This window comes from Danio aesculapii, chromosome 3 (assembly GCF_903798145.1).
Source record: "Danio aesculapii chromosome 3, fDanAes4.1, whole genome shotgun sequence".
In the NCBI taxonomy this organism is placed as follows: Eukaryota; Metazoa; Chordata; class Actinopteri; order Cypriniformes; family Danionidae; genus Danio; species Danio aesculapii.
Window position 1 is genome coordinate 31,858,870 of NC_079437.1, and position 14,516 is coordinate 31,873,385.

General features: G+C 36.4%; 2 protein-coding genes across 2 annotated transcripts; both read left to right on the forward strand.

Moving 5' to 3' along the window:
* Positions 1 to 946: 946 nt before the first annotated feature.
* Positions 947 to 4,339, forward strand: unc119.2 (unc-119 lipid binding chaperone B homolog 2). Its single transcript, XM_056453706.1, has 5 exons — positions 947 to 1,488; positions 1,586 to 1,699; positions 3,290 to 3,380; positions 3,786 to 3,958; positions 4,065 to 4,339. The coding sequence occupies exons 1-5, from the start codon at positions 1,218 to 1,220 to the stop codon at positions 4,196 to 4,198; spliced, it is 783 nt and encodes a 260-aa protein (XP_056309681.1). The 5' UTR covers positions 947 to 1,217; the 3' UTR covers positions 4,199 to 4,339.
* Positions 4,340 to 6,013: 1,674 nt separating this feature from the next.
* Positions 6,014 to 14,204, forward strand: mmp25a (matrix metallopeptidase 25a). Its single transcript, XM_056453702.1, has 10 exons — positions 6,014 to 6,043; positions 6,270 to 6,402; positions 6,985 to 7,150; positions 8,302 to 8,597; positions 8,704 to 8,883; positions 9,846 to 9,942; positions 10,021 to 10,100; positions 12,006 to 12,155; positions 13,249 to 13,527; positions 13,860 to 14,204. Exons 1-10 carry the CDS (start codon positions 6,014 to 6,016, stop codon positions 14,105 to 14,107), a joined length of 1,659 nt encoding a protein of 552 aa, XP_056309677.1. The 3' UTR covers positions 14,108 to 14,204.
* Positions 14,205 to 14,516: the final 312 nt, after the last annotated feature.

Consider the following 14,516-nt stretch of genomic DNA (forward strand, 5'->3'; position numbering starts at 1 on the left):
CTTTGTTTACCAATGTATAACTGGATCTAACTGGATTTGCATTGTAAACATGAAATAACAGTTAAAAAGGTATTATTTTATTGTTTCATGTATTAAGTTTTTTAATTACCATACTCCCAAAATCATTCTGCATAAATCATCAGATTCTACAAAATTCTGCACAGAAATAGCAAACAAATTCAGCAGATTTTGTGTGGCCCTACTTATGTGTCACATCTGCCACAGTGGACCAATCAAAGCTTGTCTGTGACTCAAGTTGACTCAAATGACTCAAGTGTTGGCAACCATACATATGTACACTGTATAAAATATCTGGAAAGTGACAGTTTTCAGAATTTGTGATTCATTTCTTTTACTTATTTGTGCTTTTTAAGTGCATTATAGGATCTTAATATTTCCTCTAAAAGTTTTTGACTTTGAATAGTTTGAAAAATGTACTTTTGTTGACATTTTTAATAGTTTAAAGTGATATGTTGTCTGGTCGGTGTTGTAAATTACAATACAAATTATGGTACGCTTCCAGTACATCTTATGTTATTTTAAAAACTTAGTTTCACTATATATTATTTCTTAAACATTATGTTGTCTCAGACTAAAATGACAATAAAAGTTACTCTGTTGAAACTGCAGAGTTAAATTTTCAACATCAAAAGTGGACAGCAGAGATAAATCTCCCATAATGCAATTCACAACCGTAAATAAACAGAAAATCCACAAAATACTGAACCTGTTAATTAACAGATACATTTTACAGTGTATGATTGTCTAAATCTGTAATATGCATCAGCATATGAATTTATTAATGTAGTAATTAATTGTGGCATAAACGTATGCATATCTTGTGATCTTTGATATAAATGATTTCCAGTTTATTATTTACATTTAGCATTATTTTTAGGTCAAAACTCACCAGATGAGTGACTTTATGTTATCTCTGTGAATTAATTTCAGGAATGTACGATATGGCTTTATTCTTTTCCATCTGTTCATCCCACCTCTCTTTTTGTCCTTTCATTGAAGCCATTGTTGCTGTGTCCCTGTTTAATTAAGGATTGGCTTGGATTAGCGGTTTGAGAAAGCCTTAATCTGTTTGAGTCACCGAGACACAGTGGACCAGAGAAGAGCTGAGTGTAATCACACAGAGAGCCAGATAGCAGATGAACCTAAGTTAGTTAACCTACAGCCGTGACCAATAATAGGCAGACACAGAGTTATAGATGGATGGTGAAGGTGTGAAGGAGCCGCACAGTGAAGATGAGATGGAGCAGGAGTTATCCTCCGATGACCAAGCAGAGAGAGAGGAAGATGAAGCTGAAGATGAGGAGGAAACGGCAGACGCACAGAACAGAGGGTGTCTGAGGGACGTGGAGGACTGGAATGGCTTTATTTCTGGAGGACCAGCGGCTGAAGAAGAGGTGCTGCTGGACTGGAAACCCGGTGATCCTGTGACTCCTCAGTATGTCCTCAGACTGCCAGGATACACCGATGGTGAGGACAACACAAACAAAGCTGCTTATATCTGTGGGTTTTTTTTACTTTAATGCAACACTAAACTGATGTTTGCTGTTAATGGTTATTTGTGCAGACTTCATGTGCTCCCCAGAAGACAACATCTACAATATTAGCTTCTCACGCTTCAAAATAAGAGATCTGGAAGGTGGATGTGTCATCTTAGATCTAAAACGACATTGTCCAACAGGTATGATCTGAAGGGATGGTTCACCCAAAAATTTTAATTCTGTAATTATGCACTCACCCTTCAGTTGTTTCAAACCAGTTCATTTTTATTTTGAACAAAAGAACATTGCTGGAAACCTTGACTTGTCTTGGTTAGATTGACTTTCATAGTATTTTCCTACTATGGATGTCAATGATTGCTGGCTTCCCAAATTCATCAATATATCTTCCCTTGTGTTCATCAGAAAAAAAATCTCAAAAACTCATTTACCTCTGCACTGGTTCATTTTTGTCAGTAACACACTGTGTTTGCGCTAAAGAGAAGTCAAGTGTGCCAGTTGCCCTCTTATGGACATTTGGTGAAATAACATTTATAAAATGTATTTCATCCTGTTCTAAATCTCATGTCACCAGTGTTGTTGTAGTATTTATATCCTGTTTATATATTATAGAATTAATAATATTTTGAATATTTTTATTTTAATATTTTCTAAAGTTAATATTTTCTAAGTTTTTGTGACTGCATGCACATGTTTTAAATATTCTATAATGTGGATTTTAGTCTTATTATTTTCTAGCATTCTAGTGTCTGTGTGTGTATATATTTGAGTACAGTGAATTTATTGTCATGTTCAAGAAACCAGTCTGAGATGATTCGCGCTTAATGACGGTGCGTTATTCAGCTTGAATTAGCCATCAGAAAATGGGTACACTGTGGTCATTAAGGGATGGACATGGTCAGCAACAATACACCAGTAGGATGTAGCATTGACACAACTGTTACTAATGGGCCCAAAGTGTGCCAAGAAAATGTCCCCCACACCATTACACCACCACCAGCAGCCTGAACCATTGATTCAAGGCAGGATGGATTCATGCTTTCATTTAGACCAAATACCAAATTCTGACTCTCCCATCCGAATATCACAGCAGAAATCGAGACTCATCAGACCAGGCAACGTTGTCTGATTTCGGTGAGCCTGTGTGAATTGTAGCCTCAGTTTCCTGTTCTTAGCTGACTGGAGTGGCACCCTGGGTCTTCTGCTTTTGTAGCCCATCCGCCTCAAGGTTTGACCTGTTGTGCATTCAGAGATGCTCTGCTGCATACCTCGGTTGTAACAAGGGATTAGTTGAGTTACTGTTGCCTTTCTATCAGCTTCTATCGGCATCAACAAGGCATTTGCACTCACAGAACTGCCGCTCACTGGATATTTTCTCTTTTTCAGACCATTCTCTGTAAACCCTAGAGATGGTTGTGCGTGAAAATCACAGTAGATTAGCAGTTTCTGAAATACTCAGACCAGCCCATCTGGCACCAACAACCATGATGCTCGGTTTGAACTGGAGCAGATTGCCTTGACCATGTATACATGCCTAAATGCACAGTTTGCTGCCATGTGATCGACTGAGACGGCAAACAAAAGAAAGTTTACATGTTTCTCAGTGATACTAAAATTACAACATTTCTAAATAATAAATTTCTCCTAATATTTGTATTTTTATTTACACTTTATTTTCAGATCATTCAAACTATTTAAAAAGTTTTAGTTAACTATAACAACACTGTCCTAAGTATGATTAAACTGACCTCTTCTCATTGTTTCTCTCACAGAAATAAAAGATATGATAGAGCTGGATGCTGGCCGTTTCATTCAGTATCATTTCAGTCCTGCTTTTCTAAACCTCAGGGAGATTGGAGCCACGTAAGTCTTGTTTTACCATAATTATGTTTTAAAGAGAGCTCTGGGTATCCTTTGCACCCCAGATCACCCTCTGTGTTTCAGCTGCTGCCTTTAGGTCATTGTTTTAGAGTTCCTATTTGCAGGACGAATCGAATGAGAATTTTTTTTATAATGGTGGCCATTAGGTCATTAAATGAGTCCAGCGGGGAGGGAGATGCACCTAAAAAGGTTGTATTTTATGTTCTGTTGTAATATTTTGTTAATGTGTGCATGGAACTTCGCTTGTGTTACGACACCTTGCTGCAATTTTAGTTTCCCTAAACAGGATAATAATGTTGGGTCTGAGTCTGAGTTTTAGAGATGATCAAAATACTCAATCCGAATCAGTAACACATTTGCATAACACTGAACTTCTCTTCTGAACAGACTTGAGTTCACAGTGGGAGGAAAAGCAGTGAACAAGTTTCGTCTGATCGAGAGGCATTACTTCAGGGATCTTCTGCTGAAGACGTTTGACTTTGAGATCGGCTTCTGTATCCCTCACAGCAGAAACACCTGTGAACACATCTACTGCTTACCAGACCTGGATCCACACACCAGTGAGCAACACACACTTTCAAATAGGCATGCAGAAATGAACATTTGAGATTATGCAGCACATGTAAATGTCCATGTCTACACTCTTCTGTTTATTTTCTTCTTCAGTTGAGGAGATGATCAGCCACCCTTTTGAGACGCGGTCAGACAGCTTCTACTTCGCCAACAACACGCTGATCATGCATCATAAGGCTGAATATTCCTTCAGTCAGGGGCTGCAGATCAACCAAAACCAAAGCTAGACGCTTCGCCATCAGACAGTGTGAATCACAGTAATAAAATAATATACACAATAGTGCTGTATATTGGGTTTCGTAAATCATATCACTAGACAAAGGCATGTCTTTGGAACATTATGTTTTTGCTGGGGAGATGTTGTGTTGCTTTCACAGTATTAAAATAATAAAATTAATGAAAGACTCAGTAAATACTTTGTGTTTTGTTAAAGTTGCAAGAATATACAGAGTAAAGGGAAACCTAGATGAAGATAAAGAGTGCAGACATCTTGACAATCCATTCCATGCCTGGTTTAATTTTTTATCGCAATAAGTGTTTCCTTTTTTATTCTCCCTCACTGAAGCTCTTAAACATCCTGTCTATTTTTATCACCACACAATACACAGGATCCTCTCCTCTTATCAGGGGGTATTTTACACCCCCAGAGTGATCAGAGGAGATGGGAAATTGTGCCATTTTTTGATGCCTTATTGCAAACGTTTTTTTGTGAGGTTTATTTATAAACTAATTTCGAGAGGATCACGTGCTTATGATTTATCACAGCCGGTCTCGTATTAAGCTAATCAGTATCATCCAATCATATGAGCCATAAGCTACTATAAATAACCACAGTTTTTCAGTCCACTTTATCTTCGTTTGGAAGAAACCCCCCTTCCTCCCCATTCTCCTCCTTCACTATAGTTCGGGCGGCACGGAGGCCCAGTGGTTAGCACTGTTAGCCCCACAGCAAGAACACTGCCAGCCCTGGTCCTGCCAGGTCGGTAGGTGTTTCTGTGAGGAGTTCGGATATTCTCCCCATGTCCGCGTGGGTTTTCCCCGGGTTCTCCGGTTTCCTCCCACCATCCAAATATATACATCATGCATAACAATCAAGCATTTGTCTAGCCCCCTTTTTTCGTCACGTGTTCCCTTAGCTACTGCAGATGGGTAGTTTTGAGATCCACCGAGCTCAGGCTCCCCTCTCACTCTGCAAATGGGAGGAAGCCCCGGGCTCGAGGATCCTTTGAGCTCGGGGCTCTCTCCCGGGACAGCATGCCAAACAAGCTTTTGATGGATCATCAGCTAAGTGTGAACTCTTGAAACGCTTATGGATGATGATTATTCAGCAGTCATTATTCTCCAGTTTTCATTATCCCTCAATCTTTCAGAAAAACATTTTGTACCATTAGCAATGTGGACAACAGATGTGCTTTCAGAAGCTAAAACAGTTAAAGTGTCCACTTTAATATTTCTAATACTTCTCTGTGATACTTAAAAAGGGATTCGTAAAATGTCCCCAAATGACTTTGGTTTTAATGTGGTGTGTGAAGTTTCATACAGTGAATGACATTTTAGTTGCTGTGGTTAAAACATATTTGTGTTGGTGATTTTAGTTACCTCCTCACATTTGTTTTTCATTTCTTCATGCTCTATTTTAAGTTCCATGAGGGTATTCAGGCAAGCTGTGATGAGGGGGTCACAGGTGTTTTCATGGGGTCATTTAGAGGATGCTCACACTGAGAGGAAGAAGAGAGAGGAACAGTGAGAGGGTTCAGGACAGAAGTATTGTTCAAAACAACACCCAGCGTCTCGAGACGAAATCTGAAATGGAGGACAACGTGACTGGATGATGAATTTACTGTCATTTTCTGTTGTAAGATACGTAAAATTTGCAGTCATTTTGATATTGATGGACAATATTTAAGCGGTTTAGTTTCGCACGTTCACACGTTTTGTGGTGAATTTCTTGTGGAGAAGGTTCTGTGTTTGTCACACTGATGACCGCTGCTCTAACAGTGACCGGCGCCGCGCTTTTCTGTGTTGTGTGCGCACGACCCGCGATGATGCCTGACCAGTATGCTCGAGGAGTGGTATGGATATTTTCTCCTCTTTAGAGTGTATGTTGTTTATCTTATATGCATTCTAAGCAACAAATAATTACTAGTTTACTATCTATATATCGTTTTATGTGATTCATGATGATGACTTAATCCTGTTACACTGTTCATTACAACGAGAAGTGTTGTCTGTTTTAATATATTTCTGGATTTATTTTAGTAGTTTTTGTTTGTTTGTTTTGTGTGTGTGCATATGTAGGACTGGCTGATTCGATATGGATATTTACAGTCTCCAGATACTCTGATTGGTGGTCTTCAGACCAGGGAGAGTATTGAAGAAGCTGTCAGCAAAATGCAACGATTTGCTGGCATTGAAGAGACTGGGAACTTGGGTAACAGTTTATTATGGCACTCACCGTTGAGGGTACAATTATTAACCCTCCTGTGCAATATTTATTCTTTTTCAAATATTTTTCAAGTGATATTTAACGGATTAAGGATTTTTTTCAAAGTATTTCCTATAATATTTTTTTGTTCTGGAGAAAGTCTTATTTGTTTTATTTCGGCTAGAATAAAAGCAGTTTTACATTTTTTATGCTATTAGTTACAAAACAAATTATACAATGACTTGCTTAATTACCCAACTTGACTAGTTAACATAATAAACCTAGCAAAGCATTTAAATTAGACTTTAAGCTGAATACAGATGGATAATACAGTCTTGAAAAATAGTAACATATTATTTACTGTCATCATGGCAAAGATTAAAGAAATCCGTTATTAGATATGTGTTATTTAAACTATTATGTTTAGAAATGTGCTGGAAAAATTTTAAATAATAAAGTATACATATATCTATAATGCATTTGTTTCTTCTTTTTTTATTTATTTATTTTAATTTTTTTGATGATTAAAATTTGAACCTTTTTTCTGCAGTAAAAAATTCTGATTATTCCCTTTTTGTCAAACTTCAGATCAAGAGACTTTAGAAATGATGGGCAGACCTCGCTGCTCTCTCCCAGACACCATCAGCTCTGAGGAGCTGCTGAAAGGAAACAGGAGAGGTAAAAAAAAGATGAAGAAGAACAAGAGATACACTCTACCAAAGATGAGATGGGACAAGACTGACATCACATGGAGGTGCGTTCGTTAAATCTCCATTCTGTGCAAAAAAGAAAAAAAAATTACTTTATTTTAAAGTAAAAATAAAAAAACGTAAAAGTTATTTTACCTTTTACATTAAAAATATTTAATGAGTTCTGTTTTGTTTTACCAAGAAATTAAATTCATATTATTGTTATATCACAGTAAAAGTAAAAGGCACTCTAAAATGACTTTTTTTTCTATAATTCTTTTGTATTGTATTTGACTGTCATTCATTCATTCATTTTCATTTCGGCTTAGTCCCTTTATTAATCTGGGGTCGCCACAGCGGAATGAACCGCCAACTTATCCAGCATTTGTTTTATGCAGCGGATGCCCTTTCAGCTGCAACCCATCACTGGGAAACATATACACCTTATTCACACACACATACACTACGGACAATTTAGCCTACCCAATTCACCTGTACCACATACCTTTGGACTGTGTTTGGACTTCTTAACCCATGCAAACGCAGAGAGAACATGCAAACTCCACACAGAAACTGTATTGTATTGTATATAATATACAATACAAATATGGGTTAAAACAACTCAGCATTTTTAGAGTGCACTGTTAAAAAATCCTGAACAATGTATGGTAAAATGTGTTTATGCTGCACTGTAAAAAATCCAGGGTTTCACACAATTCCTTCATGTTGTCACAACACAAATCGATTAAGTTAACTTAGTTGTTTTCACAATATTAAGTGGATTGAACCTAAAACAATTAAGTTGCCCTAAAATATCTCAAGAATTGTGATTTGTCAGCTCATTTTAAATACGTTGTCTGAACAAGCAGCTAAAATCTTATTTTGAGTGTGAGAAATTGACCATAAAAATACAGTGACTGTAGATTGATTAATATTAAATATATTAAAATCTCCTTTGTGTGATTTCACCCTTAATAAATAACATTAATGAAGAAAGTTAGCTTGCTTCAGTATTTATTTCATTTTTTAAAATGAGTTAAGGGTTTAAATAACACATTTTCAATATTATGAGATGATTTATTATTGCTGCCAATGTTACAATATACAACAATATATTTACATTATTACATACAAAATAAGGCTATAAAAATACAGGTGACGCATAGGTAAAATAAATATGTTCAGTAATCCCATGTCTCTCCTGTCTTTTCACCAGCATACAAGATTTTCCGCCTCCCTCAATGTCTCCTGCTCTAAATCCAGGTCTGGTGAGGCTTATTTTGGGCAATGCCCTGCGAGTCTGGAGTGAAGACACAGCTCTGCGTTTCCACTTTTCTCCAGGTGACCCATCAGCACAAACAGACATCACAGTCACTTTTACCAGTGGCTACCATGACGACGGCTATCCATTCGATGGCAAGGGTGGAGCTCTGGCACATGCCTTCTTCCCAGGTAAAGGAGATCTCGCTGGAGACACACACTTTGATGCGGGAGAGAGCTGGACGTATGGAGGTAAATTCAATGTCATTCATATTACATGCTTTTGTGTCTATCATCATCATACACAGATAGTCATATTTGAGGGCTTTAAAAACCATATGCTGCTTGAATCCCGCAGACTGGAGCAGCGGCTCAGATTTATTCACAGTCGCAGTGCATGAGTTTGGTCACGCTTTAGGCCTGTTTCACTCCTCCTCCAGTGACTCCATCATGAAGCCGTATTACTTTGGTCCTGTGGGAGAGATGAACAGCTACAGCTTAACCGCTGGTGACAGACTGGGAATTCAGGCGCTGTATGGTACTCTCATATGCATAAAACTTTTATATGTGATCCACGTTTCAGCTATTTCAATTAGACATGTGCCAGAGTTTATACAATATATTGCTTTAAAATGAATACACACAATAGTGTTATTGTGGGCACTTTAAAATGTTGTAAATTATAATGTCTGCATTTTTATCTGCCAGTATAATTAATATTTTTAAAGCACACTTTAGTTTTTTTTCTGTCCAATTGAAAGGAATGAATGACTGAATGAAATTTGCAATACAGTTTATAATTTTTGTGTTTTTGTTGTTTGAATTGAATTAAAATGATTAATAAATGGCCCAAAAAAGAAAAATTGCTTTCTATTTACTCACCCTCAAATGGTTCCAAACCTTTATGAGTTACATTTTGCTGGTGAACACTAAAGAAGATATTTTGATGAATGTTAAAAACTGGTAACCATTGTCATCCACAGTAGGAAAAAAATGAATTCTTAGGAAACATTATTCATTAATTCATTCATTCATTCATTCATTTTCTTTTCGGCTTAGTCCCTCTATTAATCTGGGGTTGCCACAGCGGAATGAACCACCAACTTATCCAGCATATGTTTTACACAGTGGATGCCCTTCCAGCTGCTACCCATCACTGGGAAACATCAATACACACTCTTTCACACACATACACTACGGCCATTTTAGCCTACCCAATTCACCTGTAGCGCATGTCTTTGGACTGTGGGGAAAACTGAAACACCCAGAGGAAACCCACACCAACACTGGGAGAACATGCAAACTCCACACAGAAACACCAACTGACCCAGCCGGGGCTAGAACCAGTGACCTTCTTGCTGTGAGGTGATCAAGCTACTCACTGCGCCACCATGACGCCCTATATTATATTATATTATATTATATTATATTATATTATATTATATTATATTATATTATATTATATTATATTATATACATGTTCCTTTTACATGTATACAGGAAAACAGCACAATCTGAAACCACCTCCATCTGTTGCTGCACCCACTGCTCATCTGACCCAGTTTTCCACCCCCTATCTTTTACATCCTCCTTATCAGTAAGTAGCGCTGTTGTCATAGCAGGTTTGACAGTAATTTCATTTATTGTTCTTAATGTTTTTTTTTTCTCATTTTAGCCCACCAGACTCTGCTGATCGCTGTCAGGGTGGTTATGATGCCGTTGCTAATATCAGAGCAGAGATTTTCTTCTTTAGAGGTATGATGTGTGTGTGAATTATAGTACCATTCAAAATATTTGTGAAAGTAGTCTTTAACCATTTAACTTTCACTTTTTTTTTTACACTTAAAAATTTGTTCCTGACACCCCTCTAAGCTCTAATGTTAGCCTATGAATAAGTAGTTACAGCAGTCAGTTCAAATGTAAGTTAAATGGTTAGTGCAGCCATACTTTGACTATGCTGCAGCCTTTTTGGTACAGAAGTAGTTCTAAAAAAATGAGAATTGAAATTACAGACGGCCCAAAATAAGTTAGAATTGTTATGAAAGTACTCCCACTAACACATTTAAATAATGAACATTATAGTAAAAGTAATTTTTTAGAAGTTGAAAAAAGGGTAACTTTTCTGGAATTAGTGATGGTGTTTAAGATTTTAAAGAAAATGGTACCAAAATATTTTCTTGATTATTATGTTTTAGTTAATGAGGTACACTGTCATTCCACAAGAGCGAGTAGCAGGGATATTTCTCCTTCTAGATTTAAGAGTGAAACAGGTAGAAATTCTTTTTTGTGTACTACTGTAGCTCTGTTGCTTGGGATGAATTGTCTAGGAGTTTTAGAGAGACTCAGTTTGAGAGTGTTTTTAGAAGGGAAATTAAAAAATGGTTGTTTTATGGTTGAAGCTGAGGAGTTTTGCATGATGATGATGTTTGCACTCCATTTATGATTTGCTCATTCATTTTTAAAGAATATCAAGGGCCACGATGGAAATAAGCCTGTGGCTTTTTTATTGTGTATTTTATCCTCGACAGTTTTTAAAATATGTATGAATTAGTCTAACTGGACTTATTTGTATATTTTTGTTAAAATTGTTGAGTAAAATCAAAACCAAAAGAAACATATATTTCATCCGAAAATAGAGTAAAACAGTAGTTATATTGTAAAACATTATTACATAGTGTTTTTTAAATATATTATAAAATATAACATTCCTTCGTGACAAGCTAGTTGTACAGTATTGTCTTCAGTGTAAACTCTTCAATGACAAAGATAGTCTGTGATCATCTGCTGCTTAAATCATATATTTTGTTATTAGGAAGGTTGACAAAAATTGTGCTGCTTAATATTATTTTGCAAACTGTTCTGCTTTTTTCAGGAAGAACTGAACTTTAAAATAACGTCATTGATTTGAAATGAATAATATTTTGTAACATTGGAAATATCGTTTGGGTCACTTTTGATTGATTTAATGAATCCTTGCTGAATATAATTATTTACTATGTACATTTTTTACATGTATTATACTGTAAAAGTATTCAACAGTACACAGTTAAGGTCAGAATTATTATCCCCCTGAATTATTAGCTCCCCTGTTTATTTTTTCTCCAATTTCTATTTAACAGAGAGAAGATATTTTCAACACATTTCTTTATTATGTGTTGTTTTATCTTATATTATTTTATCTGTGCCATGATACTATACAGCTTAAAGTGACATTTAAAAGTTTAACTAGGTTAATTAGGTTAAGGTTAGGGTAATTAGGCAAGTTATTGTATAATGATGATTTGTTCTGTAGACAGTTGAAAAAAAATAGCTTAAAGGGGCTAATAATAATGACCTTAAAATGGTTTTTAAAAAAATACAAAACTGCTTTTATGTTAGTCGAAATAAAACAAATAAGACTTTCTCCAGAAGAAAAAATATTATCAGACATATTGTGAACATTTCCTTGCTCTGTTAAACATAATTTGGGAAATATTTAAAAAAAGAAAAAAAATCAAAGGGGGGCTAATAATTCTGACTTTAACTGTAAGTAAATGTAAAAAAGTGCAAGTAAATGTGAACGTATACTCTTCAGGTTATCCTCACACATTACAAGTGGAAATGTACTATATTTTGAAACTGATAAAAGGAAAAAATGTATCCATATTCACCGTTTATCAGGTCAACATTTTTGGAGGGTACATCATTCAGACTCATTGCTGTCCTCGACTCCAACTCTGATCCACAGCTTCTGGATCGGTTTGCCTCCTGATACATCCAGGGTTGATGCAGTATATGAGAGAAGAGATGGACATATTGTATTCTTTATTGGTAAGAAAGACAAACGAGACCTAAAATTAAAAAAATGTAAATGAGTATAAGCATGAGCCAGGTTGATCAAGTATTATTAAAGTGATACAGAAGTTGCTGCAGACTTTTATTTCTGTGTGACGTCATTTCAATTGAAACAGAATATTGAGTAGGAGTTGGGGTTTTTATTATTGTGCTCCTCCTCTTATCTTTTACTCACAGCAAACTAACAACTGGGGCATGGCTAAGCCAATTTTTCCAGGGCCATCAAACTGACATCAGAGCTCTTCCTGAGTGGAAGCAAATGGCTGATTTTGATTAAGATTAACAGCAGATTAGCTTAATTATTTACCTAAAGACATTGTGCTCTAGCAAAATAAACATTGTACATTTTTATTAATTCCTCTATTTTTCTTCAGCTTAGTCCCTTCATTCATCAGGGGTTGCAAAAGCGGAATGACTCACCTTCCAGCTGCAACCCAGTACTGAAAAACATCCATTCACACTCATTCACACACATACACTACGACAATGCCAACTGGCCCAGCCGGGACTCGAACCAGCAACTTCCAAGCTTTGTTATTTTGAGATAACAACCTCTGAAACTAAAAACACAGGCTCATCCGAGTACAACATCTTGATCGTCAGTGAATACGTTCACATCCATATATATGTCTGTCGGTCTCTACCACTGTTTTTCACTGTTTGCCACCATTTTGTGATGATATAGGTTAGTGTATGCTTTTTTGTAAGGCTTTTTTTGTTTCATTTCTGTCAGCTTTGCTTTAATTACAGATTTAATAAGATATTATAAAGTATTATGGCTCAAAACCATGCTTTGTATCTAATTTTTCTTTCTTTTTTGCAGCTAATAAGCAGGATAAAATATATCCAGGTGGTTGTTTTTGCAGAATAAAAGTCCTAAATAAAGACCACCTGGATGTACTTTATCACTTGCTTATGAGTCCTGTAAAATATATTTATTTTGGAAAATTTTAGTTAAACTGAATTGAAACAATGCAACACATGTAGAAATATTTGATAGTGACAAAAGTGATAATTGTACAGTGTTTTTTCTTTAATCTCGACTATGTGGCATTGTGGTCTTTCTCAGGTAATCAGTACTGGGTGTTTAGAAACACAATGGCCCTGCCTGGGTATCCACGACAGCTTTCAGACTGGGGTTTATGCACTGCAGCAGGACATTTTGCTGAAAGTGTGGAGGCAGTGTTTGTTTGGCCACACAATGGGAAGACGTACGTGTTCAGTGGTGAACAGTACTGGAGGTTTGATGAGGCAGGCGCAGAGAGGAAGATGGAGGAAGGGTATCCCAAACCAGCCGCCATCTGGGGGATGCCCTCTCACCCTGATGATATCATCGCTTTTTTAGATGGTAAGATGTGTCTTTTTTCATTATATTATTCATTTTCTTTTCGGCTTAGTTCCTTTATTAACCAGGGGTCGCCACAGTGGAATGAACCGCCAACTTATCTAGCAAATGTTTTACGCAGCGGATGCCCTTCCAGCCGCAACCCATCACTGGGAAACACCCATACACACTCATTCGCACACATACGTATTAGTCATTACAACAATTTAGCTTTCCCAATTCACCACATGTCTTTGCACTGTGGGGGAAACCGGAAAACATGATTTACAATAACTTCCACTTGTCAGTTTTTCTCTGAAACCTACTTCAAAACATTTTATTTGACTTTCCCTTAGGAGAAACCTACTTTTTCAAAGACTCAAACTACTGGATTTTACAAAGAGGAGGTCTGGATTATGAATCTGCTTCTCCAAAGTCTATAGCTACTGACTGGATGAAATGTGATAGACATGTTTCAGCTCACACACCTGAGATTCCCAGAGACAGAAACTGTAGTTGTGTCCAGAATGTGGCAGCCGTGATACATTCTTTGTCAGCGGTTATATATTTGATTAATATAATTTTGGTTGTTACAGTGTTCTGATAATATCCTTTATGTTTGAATTGAATGATTGTTGGGTCATGCTGTGTCAACTTAACAAGAGCTACATGAATGCAAACTTTGGGAAAAATTAAAATAAATCAAATAATAATGCTGAAACCTTTTTCAAGTAATTTTAAAAAATTACCCCCCCCCCCCCCTCAATTTGACTCAAAATCTAACATGATCTTCATTTGATTCCCCTTTACAAATGTTAGTGTACTCAGTAAATATATATCCATGACGAAAATACAAAAGTTGAAACATTGGTTGTATCAGTGGTTGTACAATTTTTTTGTATCTGCAAATGCAGTGTGAATGATCACCAGCTGAATACTGTGTATTTAAACGTGTTACTCATTTGTCATTCTGTTACAGTGTAGGTATTTAGCAATACACTAGTAGATGGTCC